A 24,673-nucleotide genomic window follows, 5' to 3' on the forward strand; every position below is an offset into this window, starting at 1 on the left:
CAACCCCACAACATGATGCTGCCACCCACCGTGCTTCACATTTGGGATGGAGTTCTTCGATTTGCAAGCCTCCTCCTTTTTCCTCCAAAAATAACGATGGTCAAGATCTTTGTCCCCATGTGCAGTTGCAAACCTTTGTCTGGCATTTTTATGGCTGTTTTGGAGCAGTGGCTTTTCCTTGCTGAGCAGCCTTTCAGGTTATGCCGATATAGGACTCGTTTTACTGTGGATATAGATACTTTTGTACCTTGTTCCTCCAGCATCTTCACAAGGTCCTTTGCTGTTGTTCTGGGTTTGATTTGCACTTTTCGCACCAAAGTACAACCTCTCTGGGCTAGGCGGGACGAATTCGTCCCACCTACGTAACAGCCACTTGCAGCCTGTGGCGCGATTTTCAAAACATTAAAAATCCTATTACTTCAATTTCTCAAACATATGACTATTTTACAGCTATTTAAAGACAAGACTCTCGTTAATCTAACCACACTGTCCGATTTCAAAAAGGCTTTACAACGAAAGCAAAACATTAGATTATGTCAGCAGAGTACCAAGCCAGAAATAATCAGACACCCATTTTTCAAGCCAGCATATAATGTCACATAAACCCAAACCACAGCTAAATGTAGCACTAACCTTTGATGATCTTCATCAGATGACAACCCTAGGACATTATGTTATACAATACATGCATGTTTTGTTCAATCAAGTTCATATTTATATCAAAAAACAGCTTTTTACATTAGCATGTGACGTTCAGAACTAGCATACCCCCGCAAACTTCCGGGGAATTCGCTAACATTTTACTAAATTACTCACGATAAACGTTCACAAAAAGCATAACAATTATTTTAAGAATTATAGATACAGACCTCCTCTAGGCACTCGATATGTCCGATTTTAAAATAGCTTTTTGGTGAAAGCACATTTTGCAATATTCTAAGTATATAGCCCAGGCATCACGGGCTCGCTATTTAGACACCCGGCAAGTTTAGCACTCACCATAATCATATTTACTATTATAAAAGTTTCATTACCTTTTGTTGTCTTCGTCAGAATGCACACCCAGGACTGCTACTTCAATAACAAATGTTGGTTTGGTCCAAAATAATCCATCGTTATATCCGAATAGCGGCGTTTTGTTCGTGCGTTCCAGACACTATCCGAAATGGTAAAGAAGTGTCGCGCACATGGCGCAATTCGTGACAATAAAATTCTAAATATTCCATTACCGTACTTCAAAGCATGTCAACCGCTGTTTAAAATCCATTTTTACGCCATTTTTCTCGTAGAAAAGCGATAATATTCCGACAGGGAATCTCCTTTTCGGCAAACAGAGGAAAAAATCACAAAGGCGGGGGCGGTCCGGTCACGCGCATAAGCCCAGAGTCCCTTGATCGGCCACTTGAGAAAGGCGATAATGTGTTTCAGCCTGGGGCTGGAATGACGACATTCTGTTTTTTCCCGGGCTCTGAGCGCCTATGGACGACGTGGGAAGTGTCACGTTAGAGCAGAGATCCTTAGTAAAAGATAGAGATGGAAAAGAAGTTCAAGAAATGGTCAGACAGGCCACTTCCTGTAAAGGAATCTCTCAGGTTTTGACCTGCCATTTGAGTTCTGTTATACTCACAGACACCATTCAAACAGTTTTAGAAACTTTAGGGTATTTTCTATCCATATGTAATAAGTATATGCATATTCTAGTTACTGGGTAGGAGTGGTAACCAGATTAAATCGGGTATGTTTTTTATCCAGCCGTGTCAATACTGCCCCCTAGCCCTAACAGGCTAATCTCTAGGAGACAGAACGCATCTTTTTCCTGAGCGGTATGTCGCCTGCGTGGTCCCATGGTGTTTATACTGCGTACTATATTTTGCACAGATGAATGTGTTACCTTCAGGCGTTTGGAAATTGCTCCCAAGGATGAACCAGACTGTGGAGGTTTACAAATTTTTTTCTTAGGTCTTGGCTGATTTCATGTGATTTTACCATGATGTCAAGCAAAGAGGCACTGAGTTTGAAGGTAGGCCTTGAAATACATCCACAGGTACACCTCAAATTGACTCAAATCAGCCTATCAGAAGCTTCTAAAGCCATGACATATTTTTCTGGAATTTTCCAAGCTATTTAAAGGCACAGTCAACTTAGTGTATCTAAACGTCTCACCCACTAGAAGTGTAAAACAATGAATTAATAGTGAAACAACTGTAAACAATTGTTGGAGAAATGACTTGTGTCATGCACAAAGTAGATGTCCTAACAGACTTGCCAAAACTATAATTTGTTAACAAGAAATGTGTGGAGTTGTTGAAAAATGAGTTTTATTGACTCCAACCTAAGTGTATGTAAACTTCCGACTTCAAATGTGTATGAAAATGTTTATTATATTATTATAATACATAATATGATGAATTACAATATCAATTGAACACATGCACTTAAATATTACATCAATTCATATAGGAATAAAGCTTTTCTCCAACAATATGGAAGTAGTTCCACTCTGTAGGCTACTGCTAATTACATCATTTAGCAGGTCAAATTAGATTTTAACACTCTAGATTTAAACAATGTCTCATAACGTTGTAATATCTAAAGTTAGCCAGTTTCATGTTACTAGTTACAATGTTACAAATGATTACCTGCTAAATTGTGGGTCATCTCTTTCAGAGTAGTCCTACCTAACTGTATAATAAACCATATAACTGAACGTGACAATGTTTTTTCCCTCAATCATTTCTTAATAACGTATATCATTGGATGTCTTCTCCATAAGGTGTTTCTTGGTGTTCTTCTCCGGCCTGAACAGAATAATAAAGCATTTAGGAACAAATAATAGAAAGAACAACCCAAAGCTAGAGGTGATGATGGCAAAGATCTCCACAGCTACAGTGAACTTCCCAGGAGAGCTGACATAAGCTGGGATAAAGGTGATCCAAACTGCACAGAATATGAGCATGCTGAAGGTGATGAATTTGGCCTCATTGAAGTTATCAGGTAGCTTCCTAGCCAGAAAAGCCAGCACAAAGCACAAGAGAGCCAGGAGTCCTATATAGCCCATCACAACCCGGAAACCAATAGCTGAACCCACATCACACTCTAGAATGATCTTTTCCTTGTAGGTAGTGAGTTTTTTAATGGGGAAGGGAGTGGACAGGACCAACCACAGAGTGCATATCAAAGCCTGGACAAACGTGAAGGACACTACAGTTAATCTCTGCTGTGGAGGACCAAACCATTTCATAACATTACTGGCTGGAAGCGTAGCCCTGAAGGCCATCAACACCACTAATGTTTTCCCCAGAACACAAGAGATGCAGAGGACGAAGGTGATCCCAAATGTTGCATGGCGCAGGATACAGGACCATTCAGAGGGCCGGCCAATGAAAGTAAGAGAACACAGAAAACACAGAGCCAAGGAAAAGAGCAGCAGGAAGCTCAGCTCAGAGTTGTTGGCCCTGACGATGGTCGAAGTTCAGAGGCGGTAGAAGACGGTCGATCATCCTATTTTCCAACTTAATTGAGGAGAATAAAAACAATCCAAAATGTATTTTTGATACTGTCGCAAAGCTAACTAAAAAGCAGCATTCCTCAAGAGAGGATGGCTTTCACATCAGCAGTGATAAATTCATGAACTTCGTTGACGAAAAGATCATGATAATTAGAAAAAAAATTACGGACTCCCATTTAAATATGCATATTTCTCCAAAGATCAGTTGTCCTGAGTCTGCGCAACACTGACCTAGGATCAAGGGAGACACTCAATTTTTTTAATGTCTCTTGACACATTGATGAAAATAGTAATGGCCTCTAAATCTTCAAACTGCATACTGGACCCAATTCCAACTAAACTACTGAAAGAGCTGCTTCCTGTGCTTGGTCCTCCTATGTTGAACATAATAAACATGTTGAACATCACTAAAAGTGGCAGTAATAAAGCCTCTCTTGAAAAAGCCAAACCTTGACATAGAAAACATTAAAAACTATCGGCCTATATCAAAACTCCCATTCCTCTCAAAAATGTTAGAAAAAGCTGTTGCACAGCAACTCACTGCCTTCCTGAAGACAAACAACATATAGGAAACACTTCAGTCTGATTTTAGACCCCATCATAGCACTGAGACTGTACTCGTGAATGTTGTAAATTACCTTTTAATGGCATCAGACCAAGGCTCTTCATCTGTCCTCGTGCTCCTAGACCTTAGTGCTGCTTTTGATACCATCAATCACCACATTCTTTTGGAGAGATTTGAGACCGAAATTGGTCTACACGGACAAGTTCTGGCCTGGTTTCGATCTTATCTGTCAGAATGATATCAGTTTGTCTCTGTGGATGGTTTGTCCTCTGGCAAATCAACTCTATTGTTTTCACCATATATTTTACATCTTGGTTCATTTTCACTGCTATGCGGACGATACACAGCTGTACATTTCGATGAAACATGGTGAAGCCCATATTTGCCCTCCCTGGAAGCCTGTGTTTCAGACATAAGGAAGAGGATGGAGACAAATGTTTTATTTTTTAACTCGGACAAAACAGAAATGCTAGTTCTACATCCCAAGAAACAAAGAGATCTTCTGTTGGATCTGACAATTAATCTTGATGGTTGTACTTGATGGTTGTACAATAAAACTGTGAAGCTCCTTGGCGTAAATCTGGAACCTGATCTCTCTATTGACGAACATATCATGACTGTTTCAAGGACAGCTTTTTTCAATAACATAACATTGCAAAAATCTGAAACTTTCTGTCCAAAAATGATGCAGAAAAATTTATCCATGCTTTTGTCACTTCTAGATTAGACTACTGCAATGCTCTACTTTCTGGCTACCCGGATAAAGCACTAAATAAACTTCAGTTACTTCAGTTAAACTTCCAGCTACACTGGCCTCCTGTTAAGACTAGGGCTGATTTCAAGGTTTTACTGCTAACCTACAAAGCATTACATGGACTTGCTCCTATCTATCTTTCTGATTTGGTCCTGCCATACATACCTACTACACGTACGCTACGGTCACAAGATGCAGGTGTCCTTATTGTCCCTAGAATTTCTAAGCAGGGCTTTCTCCTATAGAGCTCAATTTTTATGGAATGGCCTGCCTATCCATTTTGAGAGACGCAGACTCGGTCTTGACCGTTATGGCTTTATTGAAGACTCATCTCTTCAGTAGGTACTATGATTGAGTGTAGTCTGGCCCAGTGGTGTGAAGGTGAACGGAAAGATATTGGAGCAACGAACCGCCCTTGCTGTCTCTGCCTGGCCGGTTCCCCTCTCTCCACAGGGATTCTCTGCCTCCAACCCTATTACGGGGGCTAAGTCACTGGCTTACTGGTGCTCTTCCATGCCGTCCGTAGGAGGGGTGCGTCTCTTGATTGGGTTGAGTCTCTGACGTGATCTTCCTGTCCGGGTTGGCGCCCCCCTCGGGTTTGTGCCGTGGGGGAGATCTTCGTGGGCTATACTCTGTCTTCTCTCAGGGTAGTACGTTGGTGGTTAAAGATATCTAGTGGTGTGGGCTGTGCTTTGGCACAGTAGGTGGGGTTATATCCTGCCTGATTGGCCCTGTCCAGGGGTATAGTCGGACGGGGCCACAGTGTCTCCCGACCCCTCCTGTCTCAGCCTCCAGTAATTATGCTGCAATAGTTTATGTGTTGGGGGGCTAGGTTCACTGTTATATCTGGAGTATTTATCCTGTCTTATCCGGTGTCCTGTGTGAATTTAAGTATGCTCCCTCTAATTCTCTCTCTCTTTCTCTCTTTGTCTTTCTCTTCTCTCGGAGGACCTGAGCCCTGGGACCATGCCTCAGGACTACCTGGCCTGATGACTCCTTGCTGTCCTCAGTCCACCTGGTCGTGCTGCTGTTCCAGTTTCAATTGAACCCTGACCTGTTCACCGGACGTGCTACCTTGTCCCGGACCTGCTGTTTTCAACTCTCTCACTCTACCACACCTGCTGTCTCTAACGTTTGAACATCTTGGCCATATACTGTTATAATCTCCACCTGGCACAGCCAGAAGAGGACTGGCCTCCCCTCAGAGCCTGGTTCCTCTCCAGGTTTCTTTCTAGGTTCCTTTGTAGATCCAGTGTGCCTAGAGGACTAGACTGCAGTGGAAATATAAGAGAGCCAGCATGCAAAGAGGACTAGACTGTTGGGGAAAAACTTTGTAGAGGCAGAGTGCCAAGGGCACTAGACTGTGGTGGAAATATAAGAGAGTGAACGTGCAAAGAGGATTAGACTGTAGATGAAATACTGTGTAGAGCCAGCGTGCCTAGAGGACTAGACTTCAGTGGAAATATAAGAGAGGCAACATGCTAAGAGGACTTGACTGTAGAGGAAATACTGTGTAGAGCCAGCGTGCCTAGAGGACTAGACTGTAGTGGAAATATAAGAGAGGCAACATGCTAAGAGGACTTGACTGTAGAGGAAATACTGTGTAGAGCCAGCGTGCCTAGAGGACTAGACTGTAGTGGAAAAATAAGAGAGGAAACATACCAAGGGGACGAGACTGTAGTATAAAAATAAGAGAGGCAGTGTGCCAAGATAACTAGATTTTAGGGGAAATACTGTGTAGAGCCAGCGTGCCAAGAGGACTTGACTGTAGAGGAAATACTGTGTAAAGCCAGCGTGCCTAGAGGACTAGACTTCAGTGGAAATATAAGAGAGGCAACGTGCTAAGAGGACTAGACTGTAGGGGAAATACTGTGTAGAGCCAGATTGCCAAGAGGACTGGACTGTAGGGGAAATATAAGCGAGCCAGATGGTTATTTTGTGTCTACTGTATGTTTATGTCTATATAAACCATTACAGTCTAATTAGGGCTTACACTGGTGCATACAGTCTATATATCTGAAAGAAGCAGGACCTGACTGAGTGAGCAGAGCAGCATCTAGCCCCTCCCTTCCTGGCATGGCCATACCCACAGTGTGGCCCCCAGAGGAATCCCCATAGAGGTACGGTGGGTATTTAACCCAGAGTAGAGAGGTAACCTGACCTATGTGGGTCTGTCTGGCGCTGTGCTACCCCATACCTTCTACACATCAGGGGAATGAGGCTCTCTCCGGCTCCTGCTCTGGATCCAAGTCTGGCTGGTAGTCTGGTTCTACTACATCTAGCTGTGGTGGCTGGTGGGCTTGCCTTGCTCTCGTCTGCCTCTGCCTCTGGGCTGGAGTCTGTCAGATGCAGGCTCCAAGGCACCCCTCATCCTCCGGCGTTCTCCCAGGACGGGGACTTTGTCATCGGGGGTGTTTTCTCCATGCACTACTACATGCACACTGTGGACCACAGCTACACCAGCCTGCCTGAGCCCCTGCAGTGCACAGGGAGGTCAGTGAGCGAAAGAGGGAACAGGGGACAGGACTGTGGCTGTGTGGGTAGACAGATAATTTGTGTTTTAAAGACAGAGAAACTGTGTTGAAAGATCAGAAAACAGTGTGTTTGAAGACAGAGAAAAAATGTGTTTAAATAAAGATAAACAATGTGTTTTTAAGACAGAGAAACAGTGTGTTTAAAGACAGAGATACAGCATGTTTAAAGACAGATAAACAATGTGTTTAAAGACAGATAAACAGTGTTTTTAAAGACGATATTAAGTGTGTTTAAAGAGACAAACAGTGTTTTAAAGACAGGTAAACAGTGTTTTAAGGACAGATAAACAGTGTGTTTAAAGACAGATTAACAGTGTGTTTAAAGACAGATAAAAAGTGTGTTTGTGTCTGAGAGAGTAGGTGAAGACTACTGTTACTAAGGATCACAGTTCCAAATGCAGACTATTCTTCAATGTCCTCAATTACAGACAACAAAAGTGTAGGCATATAGACGGTGTGGAAAATAATACTAGATAATAGGCGGTTTGCCATGGTAACATTCTATAGGCTAGTTTATGATTCATCAGGAGGTGCTCACTGACCCATTTCTATTTACAGCATGGATTCCCGTGAGTTGCGCTTCTCGCGCGCCATGGTCTTCGCAGTTGAGGAGATAAACAACAGTTCAGACCTTCTACCGGGTGTCAAGCTTGGTTATCAAGTGCACGACTCCTGCAACTCAGCCCCTATGGCCGTGAAAGTGGCCTTCCAGCTGGTTAACAGCCTGGACCCCATGTTTGATACCGGAGAACAGTGCACGGGGTCGGCTACAGTGACAGCTATCGTTGGCGAGTCTGGCTCCACACCTACCATCAGCATGTTGCGCATCACCAGCCCTTTCGGCATTCCTCAGGTAAACTCCTGTAGAAAGAAATCATTCAGCTTCTTTTAATTTACTGTATTCCTAGTTTATATTCTCCTCTCTTTCAGGAATGAGTTCAACTTTTAATTCCCTGTATTCCAGCTGTATTCTCCTCTCTTTCAGGAATATACATTTCTGTGTGAAATTATGTGGAGAAAGGCATTTGAACATAGACTGATGAATATGAGTCTGGAGAACGTCTGGAGGCATTAAAACATGATCTGAGGACTATCTTTCATAGGCTAGGTTGTTATGGGAGACCAGGGATTGGTGTCACACTTTTGTGTATCCTATTCATTCTGGCCTAATGAAAAACAATGAATTGGCTTATTATTATTAATGTCTCCCTAACATCAAACTACATAGATAAATAAAAAAAGCAGGAAGCAGGCCGACATTATGTTCTTTCTCATGTTTTCGACTGTCTGTTTTTACCTAGGTGAGCCACTATGCCAGCTGTGCATGTCTGAGTGATAAGAAACAGTATCCAACCTTCTTCAGAACCATCCCCAGTGACCAGTTCCAGGCTGCCGCTCTGGCCCACCTCATCAGGCACTTCGGCTGGACCTGGATTGGGGCGGTCCGTTCCGACTCTGACTACGGTAATAACGGTATGGCGGCTTTCCTACAGGCAGCACAAGAGGAAGGCATCTGTGTGGAGTATTCTGAAGCCTTCTCCTTTATCAATCCAGTCAGCAGAGTGCAACGGGTGGCCGACGTGATCCGCAGGTGATCCATGATTACTTGTGAACATTTCATTCATACAAATGCAAGACTATATTTATAAAAAATACTTTTGTTGTTAATTTCTCTCTTTTCCCAAAGCTAATCTGTGAGACCAACATGATTTGCATATCTTAAGCTTGTCAAAGGTGTTGATTAATACTAATGTTCATGTTCACTTCACTGAGACATTCCAATGAATGACAAACATGACCAGCATATTAAGCATATGATACAATCATGTTCCCCAGCTCCACAGCCCGGGTGGTGGTTGCATTCGTAGCATCTGGGGACATGAGAATCCTGCTGGAGGAGATGGACCGCCTGCCCTCTCCGCCCCGCCAGTGGATCGGGAGCGAGTCCTGGGTCACTGACCCAGATACGCTGCGCTTCGGCCTGTGTGCCGGGGCCATCGGCTTTGGCATCCAACGCTCTGTCATCCCTGGCCTCAGGGACTTCCTCCTGGACCTCTCCCCACAGAAGGTGTCCAACTCTCCCATGTTCACTGAGTTCTGGGAGGGAGCCTTTGGCTGTAGGCTGGGGATAGGTATCTATCTATCTATCTATCTATCTATCTATCTATCTATCTATCTATCTATCTATCTATCTATCTATCTATCTATCTATCTATCTATCTATCTATCTATCTATCTATCTATCTATCTATCTATCTATCTATCTATCTATCTATCTATCTATCTATCTATCTATCTATCTATCTATCTATCTGTCTGTCTGTCTGTCTGTCTGTCTGTCTGTCTGTCTGTCTGTCTGTCTGTCTGTCTGTCTGTCTGTCTGTCTGTCTGTCTGTCTGTCTGTCTGTCTGTCTGTCTGTCTGTCTGTCTGTCTGTCTGTCTGTCTGTCTGTCTTGGGGTCTTGCTGTCTGTCTGTCTTGCTGTCTGTCTGTCTTGCTGTCTGTCTCTCTCTCTCTGTCTGTAGGGACCTCTACAGGTGTTGGTGTTGAGGAGAAGGTGTGTGATGGCAGTGAGGATATACAGCAGCTACAGACCCCCTACACAGATACATCTCAGCTGCGTGTCACTAACATGGTGTATAAAGCTGTGTACGCCATAGCACACGCCATCCACAGCATTGTTTGTGAAGAGAGAGAAAACTCCACTGTGAACTGTGAAAAAAACCTTAATGTGAAGCCAACACAGGTGAATGACAAGTCTGTAGTATAATTTCCTGATGAATATGTTTATTTAAACTAAATGTACCAAGGAGTTCTCATTATACTTTACAACTTGTTCTAAAGTAACACATCTGATAAATATGAGTTGATATTAATGTTCTGTTTCTCTCTCTCCATCTCTCTTCCCTTCTCTCCATTTCTCTCTTTCCATCTTTCTTCCTCTCTCTCCATCTATCTCTCCATCTCTCTTCCCCTCACTCATCTCTCTTCCCTTATCTCCATCTCTATTCACCTCCCTCCTTCTTTCTCATCCCCCCTCTCTCTCTCTCTCTCCCTTGCCCTTCCAACTCCCAGGTCCTGGAGAGATTGAGGAGGGTGAATTTCTCTCGTAATGGGTACCAGGTGTCTTTCGATGCCAACGGGGACCCAGTAGCCACATATGAGCTGGTCAACTGGCAGATAGGGGAGAGTGGGAAGATGGAGTTTGTGACAGTGGGGCGCTATGATGCGTCCCTGCCTCCTGACCAGAGGTTTTATATCGAGAGGGAAATCACCTGGTTAAAGAACAGTACACAAGTACCTGTGTCAGTGTGCAGTGAGAGCTGTCCCCCAGGCACTCGTAAGGCTATACAGAAAGGAAAGCCTGTATGCTGTTATGACTGTATCCAATGTGCAGAGGGAGAGATCAGTAATAACACAGGTAGGCCAATAGGAATAGTTGGCATAAAATGTGTAGTATTTCTATCATGGTTTACTAAGTAGTGGTTTATTCATATTACCAGCACTACAAAGGTAGTGTCTTTCAATCATGTTCCTGTTCTTATTATCTCATGTAAGCTGCACATTAATTCAACATTCTTTATTGTAAACTGACAAAATGCAGATTGTGGGACATGTATTTGTGAAATAAATAAAACCTGAATCTATTATTTATAACATTTGATGTCTGTTGTTTTGTCCTGTTCAGATTCTTCAGACTGTCTGATCTGTCCCGAGGAGTACTGGCCCAACGCTGAGAGAGACCGCTGTATCCTTAAGCCTGTGGAGTTCCTGTCCTTCCACGAGGTCCTCGGAATCATCCTGACCGCCTGCTCTGTGGGCGGAGCTTGTCTGGCCATCACCACGGCAACTGTCTTTTACCACCACCGAGCTTCGGCCATCGTCAGGGCAAACAACTCTGAGCTGAGCTTCCTGCTGCTCTTTTCCTTGGCTCTGTGTTTTCTGTGTTCTCTTACTTTCATTGGCCGCCCCTCTGAGTGGTCCTGTATGCTGCGTCACACAGCTTTTGGGATCACCTTCGTCCTCTGCATCTCTTGTGTTCTGGGGAAAACATTAGTGGTGTTGATGGCCTTCAGGGCTACGCTTCCAGGCAGTAATGCCATGAAATGGTTTGGCCCTCCACAGCAGAGATTGACTGTAGTGTCCTTCACGTTTGTCCAGGCTTTGATATGCACTCTGTGGTTGGTCCTGTCCCCTCCCTTCCCCATTAAAAACCTCACTACCTACAAGGAAAAGATCATTCTAGAGTGTGATGTGGGTTCAGCTATTGGTTTCTGGGCTGTGTTGGGCTATATAGGACTCCTGGCTCTCTTGTGCTTTGTGCTGGCTTTTCTGGCTCGAAAGCTGCCTGATAACTTCAATGAGGCCAAATTCATCACCTTCAGCATGCTCATATTCTGTGCAGTCTGGATCACCTTTATCCCAGCTTATGTCAGCTCTCCTGGGAAGTTCACTGTAGCTGTGGAGATCTTTGCCATCATCACCTCTAGCTTTGGGTTGTTCTTTCTATTATTTGTTCCTAAATGCTTTATTATTCTGTTCAGGCCGGAGAAGAACACCAAGAAACACCTTATGGAGAAGACATCCAATGATATACGTTATTAAGAAATGATTGAGGGGAAAACATTGTAACATTCAGTTATATGGTTTATTATACAGTTCAGTAGGACTACTCTGACAGAGATGACCAACAATTTAGCAGCTAATCATTGGTAACATTATAACTAGTAACATGACACAGGTTCACTTGAGATATTCCAATGTTATGAGAGGTTTTCAAGTCTAGAGTGTTAAAATCTAATTTCACCTGCTAAATGATGTGATTAGCAGTAGCCTACAGTGTGGAACCACTTCCATGTTGTTGGAGAAAAGCTTTATTCCTATGTGAATTGATATAACATTGAAGTGCATGTGTTCAATTGCTATTCGAATTCATTGTAGTATGTACTATAATAATATAATTTAATAAACATTTTCAGATATATTGGTGTCTTGTCAATGATTGCTTGGCCTGTCAATCCACATTTATTAGATACCTTGTTTTTTATATTCATTGCATTTCATTAATTACAGATCACAAATAAACCAACCTTTTCACATTATTGCAAACACTTGACCAGTGATGGTCAGTCTTCTCATGCTTACATCACCTACTAGAGCAGTTAATTAAGACACACACTGTTCACGAAGCCAAATTGTTTCTAGTGCAATGTAGAGTACTTCAATTTCTATTTATTTAACAAGTCATTTAAGACCAATTTCTTATTTACAATCACAGACCACCCCAGCCAAACCCTAACACGGACGACGCTGAGCCAATTGTGCGTCGCCCTAAGGGCCTCCCAATCACGGCCGGTTGTGATGCAGCCCGGAATCGAGCCAGGGTCTGTAGTGACACCTCTAGCACTGATATGCAGGGCCTTAGACCGCTGCACCACTCTGGAGCACAAGTACTGTAGTAGGCAGCAACCATTATGAGCTGTGGTTATGAGTAACGCTTAACACTAAGTTGTTCTTTACTTGTAGCACCAGTCAAACGTTAGAACACACCTACTCATTCAAGGGGTTTTCATTATTTCTATTATTTACTACACTGTATAATAATAGTGAAGATGTCAAATCTATTAAATAACACATTTGGATTCATGTAGTAACCAAAAAAGTGTTAAATAAATCAAATGATATTTTGAGTTTTAGATTATTCTGCCTTGATGACAGCTTTGCACACTCTTGGTATTCTTTCAACCAGCTTCATGAGCTTCATGAGGTAATTAGTTAATTTGTGGAATTTCTTTCCTTCTTAATGTGTTTGAGCCAATCATTTGTGTTGTTACAAGGTAGTGGTGGTATACAGAAGATAGCCTGTTTGGTAAGAGACCAAGTACATATTATGGCAAGAAGAGCTCAAATAAGCAAAGAGAAAGGGGAGGAGATCATGTTGTAAAAACAAGTAATATATAAGGATTATTAAATATTACTGGAAACACATTCATAAATAATCACACTAACTTACACACCCGTACACACACACACACACACACACACACACACACACACACACACACACACACACACACACACACACACACACACACCCGTACACACACACACACACACACACACACACACACACACACACACACACACACACACACACACACACACACATCATAGGAGATCCTGACTCACAGTCACAGTCAGATATTCTGAACCAGTACACATAGCAGTCAGTCTAGGACACTTTGAGCCGCTGCCTGCCCCAAAATCCAACTTGCAGCCAAACAGTTCCTCCCAGAACATATTGATGAACTCAGACCCCAGTGTGGGCGAGGGCCTGACCTTCAGCAGGAAGTCCCCCAGGCCAGGGATACTGACTCCTGGGAAGGAGAAGCCCAGGGTGCCCTGTAGCAGTGGGTGGAACTGAGGGGAGGTGAGCAGGCTGGCCGTAACCCAGGCCTCACTGGCCACCCACTGGAACCCTGTAACGTTCCTCACTGCCAGCTGAGGATGAGGAATTAAACAGTTGGTATTGTATGTTGCTTATCCAAGTTCTCAAAGAGTTTCTACATTGTTTTATTTAGCACAATAAAACTAGAAGAAAGGAAGATAAATAAATCAAAATGAAGTAAATACTTGACAGAATATTTTATAGAGGAAAACTCACCTCAGAGAGAAACTCCAGCAGCTGGCCCTCTGTAGCGAAGACTACCACCACGCGAGCCCTGGAGCTCTGCAGGGTGTCCGCCATGGCACGTAGCCCAGCTGGGGAGGGCGAATTGGGGATGGTGAGGTGGAACGCCAGGCAGCCTCCCTGGTCCTTCAGCTGCTGGGTAAAAACCTGGATGACATAGCGACTGTAGTTGTCCGAGGTGCCCAGGATGCCAACCCAGCGCCAGCCGAAATGGCTCACCAACTGGACTAAACCCCGAATCTAGGATGAGATAAAAAAAAGTGAAGGATTAGTCTGAGAGCATGGCACAAGAGAAATTATGGGGCACATTTTCATAGCAGCAAAAGCAATGTGTTCAGAGAAACATTTACTATAAACGTCATTGTGATCTGCACTGTGATTAAATATGAATAACTTTTTTCAACAATTTGCGTTGTATAGAGGTGATTATTTAACTAGAGTTTATTCAACTGAGCAATACATGAATACTTAAAAGTGTACTTAACACATTGCTTTTGCACTACTTATATCTAAAACTTTCTCATCTTTCTTCACACCTGGAAAGAGGGGTAGGAGAGTTTATCTGTCAGACAGGTGCAGGTTGCAAAGTAGCTCACCTGTGGAGAGAACAATATATTATACATGTTAAACTATCTATCTCTATCTCTGTATCTCTCTCTCTCAATTCAATTCAAGGGGCTTTATTAACATGGGAAACATACAGTTGAAGTCGGAAGTTTACATACACTTTAGCCAAATACATTTAAACTCGGTTTTCACAATTCATAACATTTAATCCTTGTAAAAATTATCTGCCTTTGGTCAGTTAGGATCACCATTTCATTTTAAGAATGTGAAATGTCAAAATAATAGTAGAGATAATTATTTCTTTCAGCTTTTATTTCTTTCATCACATTCCCAGTGGGTCAGAAGTTTACATACACTCAATTAGTATTTGCTAGCATTGCCTTTAAATTGTTTAACTTGGGTCAAACGTTTCGGGTAACCTTCCACAAGCTTCCCACAATAAGTTGGGTGAATTTTGGCCCATTCTTCCTGACAGAGCTGGTGTAACTGAGTCAGGTTTGTATGCCTCCTCACTCACGCACACTTTTTCAGTTCTGCCCACAAATTATCTATAGGATTGAGGTCAGGGCTTTGTGTTGGCCACTCCAATACCTTTACTTTGTTGTCCTTAGGCCATTTTGCCACAACTTTGGAAGTATGCTTGGGGTCATTGTCCATTTGGAAGACCCATTTGCGACCAAGCTTTAACTTCTGACTGATGTCTTGAGATGTTGCTTCAATATATCCACATAATTTTCCATCCTCATGATGCCATCTATTTTGTGAAGTGCACCAATCCCTCCTGCAGCAAAGCACCACCCCCACAACATGATGCTGCCACCCCCGTGCTTCACATTTGGGATAGTGTTCTTTGGCTTGCAAGCCTCCAACCTTTTTCCTCCAAACATAACGATGGTCATTATAGTCAAACAGTTTATTTTTATTTCATCAGACCAGAGGACATTTCTCCAAAAAGTATGATCTTTGTCCCCATGTGCAGTTGCAAACTGTAGTCTGGCTTTTTTATGGCGGTTTCGGAGCAGTGGCTTCTTCCTTGCTGAGCGGCCTTTCAGGTTGTGTCGGTATAGATACTTTTGTACCAGTTTTCTCCAGCATCTTCACAAGGTCCTTTGATGTTGCTCCACAATATGATGCTGCCACCCCCATGCTTCATGGTTGGGATGGTGTTCTTCGGCTTGCAAGCCTCCTTCTTTGTCCTCAAACATAACGATGGTAACGATCTTTGTCCCCATGTGCAGTTGCAAACCGTAGTCTGGCATTTTTATGGCGTTTTCGAGCAGTGGCTACTTCCTTGCTGAGCGGCCTTTCAGGTTAAGTCGATAGAGGACTCGTTTTACTGTGGATATAGATACTTTCATATCTGTTTCCTCCAGCATCTTCACAAGGTCCTTTTCTGTTGTTCTGGGATTGATTTGTACTTTTCGCAACAAAGTACATTAATCTCTAGGAGACAGAACGCATTTCCTTCCTGAGCGGTATGATGGCTGCGTGGTCCCATGGTGTTTATACTTGCGTACTATTGTTTGTACAGATGGACGTGGTACCTTCAGGCATTTGGAAATTGCTCCCAAGGATGAACCAGACTTGTGGAGGTCTACAATTTTATTTCTGAGGTCTGGGCTGATTTAATTTAACTTTCACATGATGTCATGCAAAGAGGCACTGAGTTTGAAGGTAGGCCTTGAAATACATCCACAGGTACACCTCCAATTGACTCAAATGATGTCAGTTAGGCTATCAGAAGCTTTTAAAGCATGACATAATTTCCTGGAATTTTCCAACCTGTTTAAAGGCACAGTCAACTGTCAGAGGGTTTTATTCTCTATTTTGGTTAGGCCAGGATGTGACTAGGGTGGGCATTCTATGTCCTTTTTTCTATGTTTTTGTATTTCTATTTCTTTGTTTTGGCCTAGTATGGCTCTCAATCAGGGACAGCTGTACATCGTTGTCGCTGATTGGGAGCCATACTTAGGCAGCCTGTTTTCCTTTGGGTTTTTGTGGGTAGTTGTTTCTGTTGTGTGGTTTGCACCTGACAGAACTCTTGGCGTTTGTTTGTTTCTTAAGTTCAAGTGTTTCGTATTATTAAAACTTCAATATGAACACTCACCACGCTGCATCTTGGTCCCCTCTGTCAGACGATCGTTACATCAACTTAGTGTATGTACACTTCTGACCCACTGGAACTGTGATACAGTGAATTATGAGTGAAGTAATCTGTCTGTAAACAATTGTTGGAAAAATGACTTGTGTCATGCATAAAGTAGATGTCCTAACAGACTTGCCAAAACTATAGTTAGTTAACAAGACATTTGTGGAGTGGTTGAAAAACAAGTTTTAATGACTACAACCTAAGTGTATGTAAATTATGTAAACTTGCCAAAGCAAGTGAAAGGGATGAACAAAAGTGAAATAAACAATAACAGTAAATATAAGACTCACAATTTCAAAATAGTAGAGGCATTTCAAATGTCAAATGTCAAATGATGTCTTAACATAAATATGGGTTGTATTTACAATTGTATTTGTTCTTCACTGCTTGCCCGTTTCTTGTGTAAACAGGTCACAAATATTGCTGCTATGATTGCACACTGTGGTATATCAAAATGTGACTTGTTTTTGTATTCTTTGTGGGTCTGTGGAATCTGAGGGAAATATGTGTCTCTAATATGGTCATACATTTGGCAGGAGGTTAGGAAGTGCAGCTCAGTTTCCACCTCATTTTGTGGACAGTGTGCACATAGCCTGTCTTCTCTTGAGTGCCAGGTCTGCCTTCGGTGGCTTTTCTCACTAGCAAGGCTATGCTCACTGAGTCTGTAGATGGTCAAAGCTTTCCTTAATTTTGGGTCAGTCACAGTGGTCAGTCATTCTGCCATTGTGTACCCTCTGTTTAGTGCCAAATAGCAATCTAGTTTGCTTAGTTTTTTTTGTTAATTCTTTCTAATGTGTCAAGTAATATTTTTTTCTCATGATTTAGTTGGGTCTAATTGTGTTGCTCTCCTGGGACTCTCTGGGGTCTGTTTGTGTTTGTGAACAGAGCTCCAGGATCAGATTGCTTAGGGGACTCTTCTCCAGGTTCTTCTCCCTGTAGGTGATGGCTTTGTTATGGAAGGTTTGGGAATCGCTTCCTTTTAGGTGGTTTTAGAATTTAACAACTCTTTTCTGGATTTTGATCATTTGCGGGTATCGGCCTAATTCTGTTCTGCATGCATTATTTGGTGTTTTATGTTGTACACTGAAGATATTTTGCAGAATTTTGCAATTTGTTCTTTGTCCTATTTTGTGAATTATTGATTGGTGAGCAGACCACAGACCTCACAACCAGAAAGTGCAATACATTATATAACTTCTTCAAGTATTTTTAGAAAGGTCCTAATTGGTATGTCAAATTTTATGTTCCAGTTGATGCCATAGAAAGCCATTCTTGCCTTGTCTCTGTGCTAAAACGTATAAACTTATACTTATATATACTTGTATACTGTGTAGAGCCAGCATGCCAAGAGGACTTTACTGTAGGCAAAATAATGTGCAGAGCCAGCGTGCCAAGAGGACTAGACCGTAGTGGAAATATAAGAGAGGCAGCATGCCAACAAGACTACAATGTAGTGTAAATACGGTGTAGAGCCAGCATGGCAAGAGGACCAGACTGTAGAGAAAAAATAAGAGAGGCAACGTGCCAAGAGGACTAGACTGTAGGGTAAATAATGTGTAGAGTCAGCATGCCAATAGGACTAGACTGTTCGACTGCTAGATTGAATTCCCGAGCTGACAAGGGAAAACTCTATCGATCTGCCCCTAAACAAGTCAGTTAACCCAGTGTTTCTAAGTCGTCATTGTTAATAATAATTTGTTCTTAACTGACTTGACTAGTTAAATAAAGGTTAAATAAATACATGAAATAAAAATGTTGGATTGGCTTCCATTAAGAACACTCTTTGTGTTCTGTTAGACAGGTAACTCTTTATCCACAATATAGCAGGGGGTGTAAAGCCATAAGATACATTTTTCCAGCAGCAGACTATGATCAATAATGTCAAAAGCCTCACTGAAGTTTAACAAAACAGTCCCCACAAACTTTTTATTTTCAATTTTTCTCAGCCAATCTTCAGTCCATTGTAAAAGTGCTGTGCTTGTTGAACGTCCTTCCTGATAAGCGTGCTGAAAGTCTGTTGTCAATTTGTTAACTGTAAAATAGCATTGTTTCTGGTCAAACAATTTTTTTCTCCAAAAGTTTACTTAGGGTTGGTTGATATTTGAGCCAGTTAAGGGGGCTTTACTATTTTTAGTTAGGAGAATGACTTTTGTTTCCTTAACCCCGAGGGAACACACACTTTATAGTAGGCTTAAATTGAATATATGGCAAATAGGAGTGGCAATATAATCCGCTATTATCCTCAGTAATTTTCCATCTGTCGTCAGACCCCGGTAGCTTGTCATTGTTGATAGACAACAATCATTTTTTCACCTCTTCCAGCACTCACTTTACCATTATGGCTGGCATGTCATGCTTAAGATTGCTAATCTTGCCAATGGAAAAATCATTAAAGTAGTTTGCAATATCAGTGGGTTTTGTGACGAACGAGCCATTTGATTCAATAAATGATGGAGCTGCCTTTTTGCCCAAAATGTCATTTAAAGTGCTACAAAGCTTTTTACTATCATTCTTTAAGTCATGTTTCTTTGTTTCATAGTGTAGTTCCGTCTTCTTTTTATTCAGTTTAGTCACATGATTTCTCAATTTGTAGTATGTTTGCCAAATCGGTTTTTCAGCCAGACTTATTTGCCATTTCTTTTGACTCATCCCTCTCAACCATACAATATTTCCATTCCTCATCAATCCACAGGGATTTAACAGTTTTTACAGTTATTTTCATAATGATTGCATGCTTATTAGTAACTAGGATAAGCAATTTCATAAATGTGTCAAGTGCAGTATCTGGTTGCTTGTCATTACACACCACAGACCAACAAATACGATTTTCATCAACAAGATACAGTAGGAATCTCTACAAAACATATTGTATGACCTCTTATACACTATATTAGATCCAGCCTTTGGAACTTTGGTTTTCCTAGATATGGCTACTATAATGTGATCACTACATCTGATGGATTTGGATACTGCTTTCAAGAAAATGTATGCAGCATTAGTACATTTGTGATTAATACATGCTGATGATTTCAGTCCTGTTCTGTTAGTAACTACCCTGGTAGGTTGACTGATAACCTGAACCAGGTTACAGACAATGGTGTAAATATTTTAAAGTACCACTTAAAACTTCTTAGGGAAAGGGGGCAGTATTTTCATGTCCGGATGAAAAGCATGCCCAAAGTAAACTGCCTGTTACTCAGGCCCAGAAGCTAGGATATGCATATAATTGATAGCTGTCGATACCAAACACTCTAAAGTTTCTAAAACTGTTAAAATAATGTCTGTGAGTATAACAGAACTGATTTGGCAGGTGAAACCCCGAGGACAAACCATCCAGGGATTGTTTTTTTTTAGGTCATAGTATTTCCCAATGGTTTTCTATGGGAAGCCCTATTTTTTTTTTATGATTTCACCTTTATTTAACCAGGTAGGCTAGTTGAGAACAAGTTCTCATTTACAACTGCGACCTGGCCAAGATAAAGCAAAGCAGTGTGACACAGACAACAGCACATAGTTACTCATGGAGTAAACAATAAACAAGCTAATAACACAATAAACAAGTCAATGATACAGAAGAAAAAATAAAGTCTATATACAGTGCTAAAGGCATGAGGAGGTTGGCAATAAATAGGCCATAGGAGCGAATAATTACAATTTAGGAGATTAACACTGGAGTGATAAATGAGCATATGATGATGTGCATGTAGAGTGGTGTGCAAAATAGCAAAAAAGTAAATAAAATAAAAACAGTATGGGGATGAGGTAGGTAGATTGGGTGGGCAATTTACAGATGGACTATGTACAGCTGCAGCGATCGGTTAGCTGCTCGGATATCTGATGTTTAAAGTTGGTGAGGGAAATAAAAGTCTCCAACTTCAGCATTTTTTTCAATTAGTTCCAGTCACTGGCAGCAGAGAACTAGAAGGAAAGGTGGCCAAATTAGGTGTTGGCTTTACGGATGATCAGTGAGATATACCTGCTGGAATGTGTGCTACGGGTGAGTGTTGTTATTGTGACCAGTGAACTGAGATAAAGTGGAGCTTTACCAAGCATAGGCTTATAGATGACCTGGAGCCAGTGGGTCTGGCGACGAATATGTAGCGAGGGCCAGCCGACTAAAGCATACAGGTCGCAGTGGTGGGTGGTATAAGGTGATTTGGTAACAAAACGAATGGTACTGCGTGTGGCTCAGAGGGGCTCAGTTGGTAGAGCATGGTGTTTGCAACGCCAGGGTTGTGGGTTCGATTCCCACGGGGGACCAGTACGGGAATAATATGTATGAAATGTATCCATTCACAACTGTAAGTCGCTCTGGATAAGAGTGTCTGCTAAAATGTAATGTAAAATGTAATAGACTGCATCCAGTTTGCTGAGTGGAGTATTGGAAGCTATTTTGTCGAGGATAGGTAGGATAGTCAGTTTTACTAGGGTAAGTTTGGCGGCGTGAGTGAAGGAGGCTTTGTTGCAAAAAAGAAAGCCGATTCTAGATTTGATTTTGGATTGGGGATGTTTAATATGAGTCTGGAAGGAGAGTTTACAGTCTAACCAGACACCTAGGTATTTGTAGTTGTCAACATATTCTAGGTTGGAACCGTCCAGTGTGGTGATGCTAGTCGGGCGGGTGCGGGCAGCGAATGGTTGAAAAGCATGCATTTGGTTTAACTAGCGTTTAAGAGCGGTTGGAGGCCACAGAAGGAGTGTTGTATGGCATTGAAGCTCATTTGGAGGTTAGTTAGCACAGTGTCCAAGGAAGGGCCAGAAGTATACAGACTGGTGTCTTCTGCGTAGAGGTGGATCAGGGAATCGCCCGCAGCAAGAGCGACATCATTGATATATTCAGAGAAATAAGTCGGCCCGAGAATTGAACCCTGTGGTAACCCCATAGAGACTGCCAGAGGTCCGGACAACATGCCCTCCGAATTGACAAACTGAACTCTGTCTGCAAAGTAGTTGGTGAACCAGGCGAGGCAGCCGTTAGAAAAACCAAGGCTAATGAGTCTGCCGATATGAATACAGTGATTGACAGAGTCGAAAGCCTTGGCCAGGTCGATGAAGACGGCTGCACAGTACTGTCTTTTATCGATGGCGGTTATGATATCATTTAGGACCTTGAGCGTGGCTGAGGTGCACCCGTGACCGCCTCGGGTACCAGATTGCACAGCGGAGAAGGTACGGAGGGTTTTGAAATGTTTAGTGATCTGTTTATTAACTTGGCTTTCGAAGACTTTATATAGGCAAGGCAGGATGGATATAGGTCTGTAATAGTTTGGGTCTAGGGTGTCACCCCCTTTGAAGCGGGGGATGACCACGGCAGCTTTCCAATCTTTAGGGATCTCGGACGATACGAAAGAGAGGTTGAACAGACTGGTAATAGGGGTTGCAACAATGGCAGCGGATAGTTTTAGAAAGAGAGGGTCCAGATTGTCTAGCCCAGCTGATTTGTACGGGTCCAGGTTTTGCAGCTCTTTCAGAACATCTGCTATCTGGATTTGGGTGAAGGAGAAGCTGGGGAGGCTTGGGCGAGTAGCTGCATGGGGGGCGGAGCTGTTGGCCGGGGTTGGAGTAGCCAGGAGGAAGGCATGGCCAGCCGTTGAGAAATGCTTATTGAAATGTTAAATTATAATGGATTTATCGGTGGTGACCGTGTTACCTAGCCTCAGTGCAGTGGGCAGCTGGGAGGAGGTGCTCTTGTTCTCCATAGACTTTACAGTGTCCCAAAACTTTTTGGAGTTAGAGCTACAGGATGCAAATTTCTGCTTGAAAAAGCTAGACTTTGCTTTCCTGACTGACTGCGTATACTGGTTCCTGACTTCCTTGAACAGTTGCATATCGCGGGGACAATTCGATGCTATTGCAGTCCGCCACAGGATGTTTTTGTGCTGGTCAAGGGCAGTCAGGTCTGGAGTGAACCAAGGGCTATATCTGTTCTTAGTTCTGCATTTTTTGAACGGGGCATGCTTATCTAAGATGGTGAGGAAATTACTTTTAAAGAATGACCAGGCATCCTCGACTGACGGGATGAGGTCAATATCCTTCCAGTATACCCGGGCCAGGTTGATTAGAACGGCCTGCTTGCAGAAGTGTTTTAGGGAGCGTTTGACAGTGAAGGGGGTGGTCGTTTGACCGCGGACCCATAGCGGATACAGGCAATGAGGCAGTGATCGCTGAGATCCTGATTGAAAACAGCGGAGGTGTATTTGGAGGGCAAGTTGGTCAGGATAACGTCTATGAGGGTGCCCATTTTTCCGGACTTAGGGTTGTACCTGGTGGGTTCCTTGATGATTTGTGTGAGATTGAGGGCATCTAGCTTAAATTGTAGGACTGCCGTGGTGTTAAGCATATCCCAGTTTAGGTCACCTAACAGAACAAACTCTGAGGCTAGATTTGGGGCGATCAATTCACAAATAGTGTCCAGGGCACAGCTGGGAGAGGAGGGGGGTCGATAGCAGGTGGCAACAGTGAGAGACTTATTTCTGGAGAAATTCATTTTTAAAATTAGAAGTTCGAACTGTTTGGGTATAGACCTGGGAAGTATGACAGACTTTTGCAGGCTATCTCTGCAGTAGATTGCAGCTCCTCCCCCTTTGGCAGTTCTATCTTGATGGAAAATGTTGTAGTTGGTTATGGAATTCTCAGAATTTTTGGTGGCCTTCCTAAGCCAGGATTCAGACACGGCAAGAACATCAGGGTTGGCGGAGTGTGCTAAAGCAGTGAGTTAAACAAACTTAGGGAGGAGGCTTCTGATGTTGACATGCATGAAAACAAGGCTTTTTCAATCACAGAAGTCAACAAATGAGGGTGCCTGGGGACACGCAGGGCCTGGGTTTACCTCCATGTCACCCTAGGAACAGAGGAGGAGTAGGATGAGGGTAAGGCTAAAGGCTATAAAAACTGGTCGCCTAGAGCGTTGGGGACAAAGAATAAAAGGAGCAGATTTCTGGGCATGGTAGAATAGATTCAGGGCATAATGTGCAGACAGGGGAATGGTGGGGTGCGGGTACAGCGGAGGTAAGCCCAGGCACTGAGTGATGATAAGAGATGTTGTATCTCTGGACATGCTGGTTATAATGGGTGAGGTCATCGCATGTGTGGGACGTGGGACGAAGGAGGTAACAGAGGTATGATGAGTGGAACTAGGGGCTCCATTGTAAACTAAAACAATGATAACTAACCTAAACAACAGTACTCAAGGCATATTGACATTTCAGAGAGAAATACAGCGAGGCATAAAGCAATCACAGGTGTTGATTGAGAGAGCTAGCTAGACAACAACGGGTGAGACAACAGCTGATCAGCTAAAACAACAACAACAGGTAAAATGGTGATGACTGGGCAGAGAGGGTCGGTTAACTACACACACAGCCTGAGTTCGCGGCTGGGGCCGACAGATAAACAAAAAAAATAAACAGAATGGAGCACAGTGATTAATGGACAGTCCAGCAGGCATCAGCTATGTAGCCAAGTGATCATAGGGTCCAGGGGGCAGCCATAGATGGAACAGGGAAGCCGCGGAGTAGTCGTTACTACGCTAGCACGCGGGCGACGCGGCGTTTAAAGTTAGTAGCCCAGGGCTAGTAAAAGCGTCTGCTCCGACGTCCGACGGAGGACGGTTGAAGAAAACCCCTTGAATGAGTAGGTGTGTTCTAACGTTTGACTGGTCCTACAAGTAAAGAACAACTTGGTGTTAAGTGTTACTCATAACCACAGCTCATAATGGTTGCTCCCCACTACAGTTCCTGTGCTCCAGAGTGGTGCAGCGGTCTAAGGCCCTGCATATCAGTGCTAGAGGTGTCACTACAGACCCTGGCTCGATTCCGGGCTGCATCACAACCGGCCGTGATTGGGAGGCCCGTAGGGCGACGCACAATTGGCTCAGCGTCGTCCGTGTTAGGGTTCTGCTGGGGTG

At 42.9% G+C, this 24,673-nt stretch overlaps 2 protein-coding genes across 2 annotated transcripts; one reads left to right on the forward strand and one right to left on the reverse strand.

Moving 5' to 3' along the window:
• Positions 1-2,729: 2,729 nt before the first annotated feature.
• Positions 2,730-3,466, reverse strand: LOC123724104 (extracellular calcium-sensing receptor-like; the record flags this gene model as incomplete). The annotated part of the gene is made up of 1 exon (XM_045687043.1): positions 2,730-3,466. A coding segment is annotated over one exon (729 nt), but the record flags the coding sequence as incomplete, so codon positions are not given.
• A 3,576-nt stretch (positions 3,467-7,042) lies between these two features.
• Positions 7,043-12,292, forward strand: LOC106613282 (extracellular calcium-sensing receptor). Its single transcript, XM_045687044.1, has 7 exons — positions 7,043-7,320; positions 7,920-8,214; positions 8,663-8,952; positions 9,198-9,493; positions 9,898-10,106; positions 10,436-10,781; positions 11,049-12,292. The coding sequence occupies exons 1-7, from the start codon at positions 7,043-7,045 to the stop codon at positions 11,963-11,965; spliced, it is 2,631 nt and encodes an 876-aa protein (XP_045543000.1). The 3' UTR covers positions 11,966-12,292.
• The last annotated feature ends 12,381 nt before the right edge of the window (positions 12,293-24,673 follow it).

Source organism: Salmo salar, chromosome ssa09 (assembly GCF_905237065.1).
Source record: "Salmo salar chromosome ssa09, Ssal_v3.1, whole genome shotgun sequence".
Lineage (NCBI taxonomy): Eukaryota > Metazoa > Chordata > Actinopteri > Salmoniformes > Salmonidae > Salmo > Salmo salar.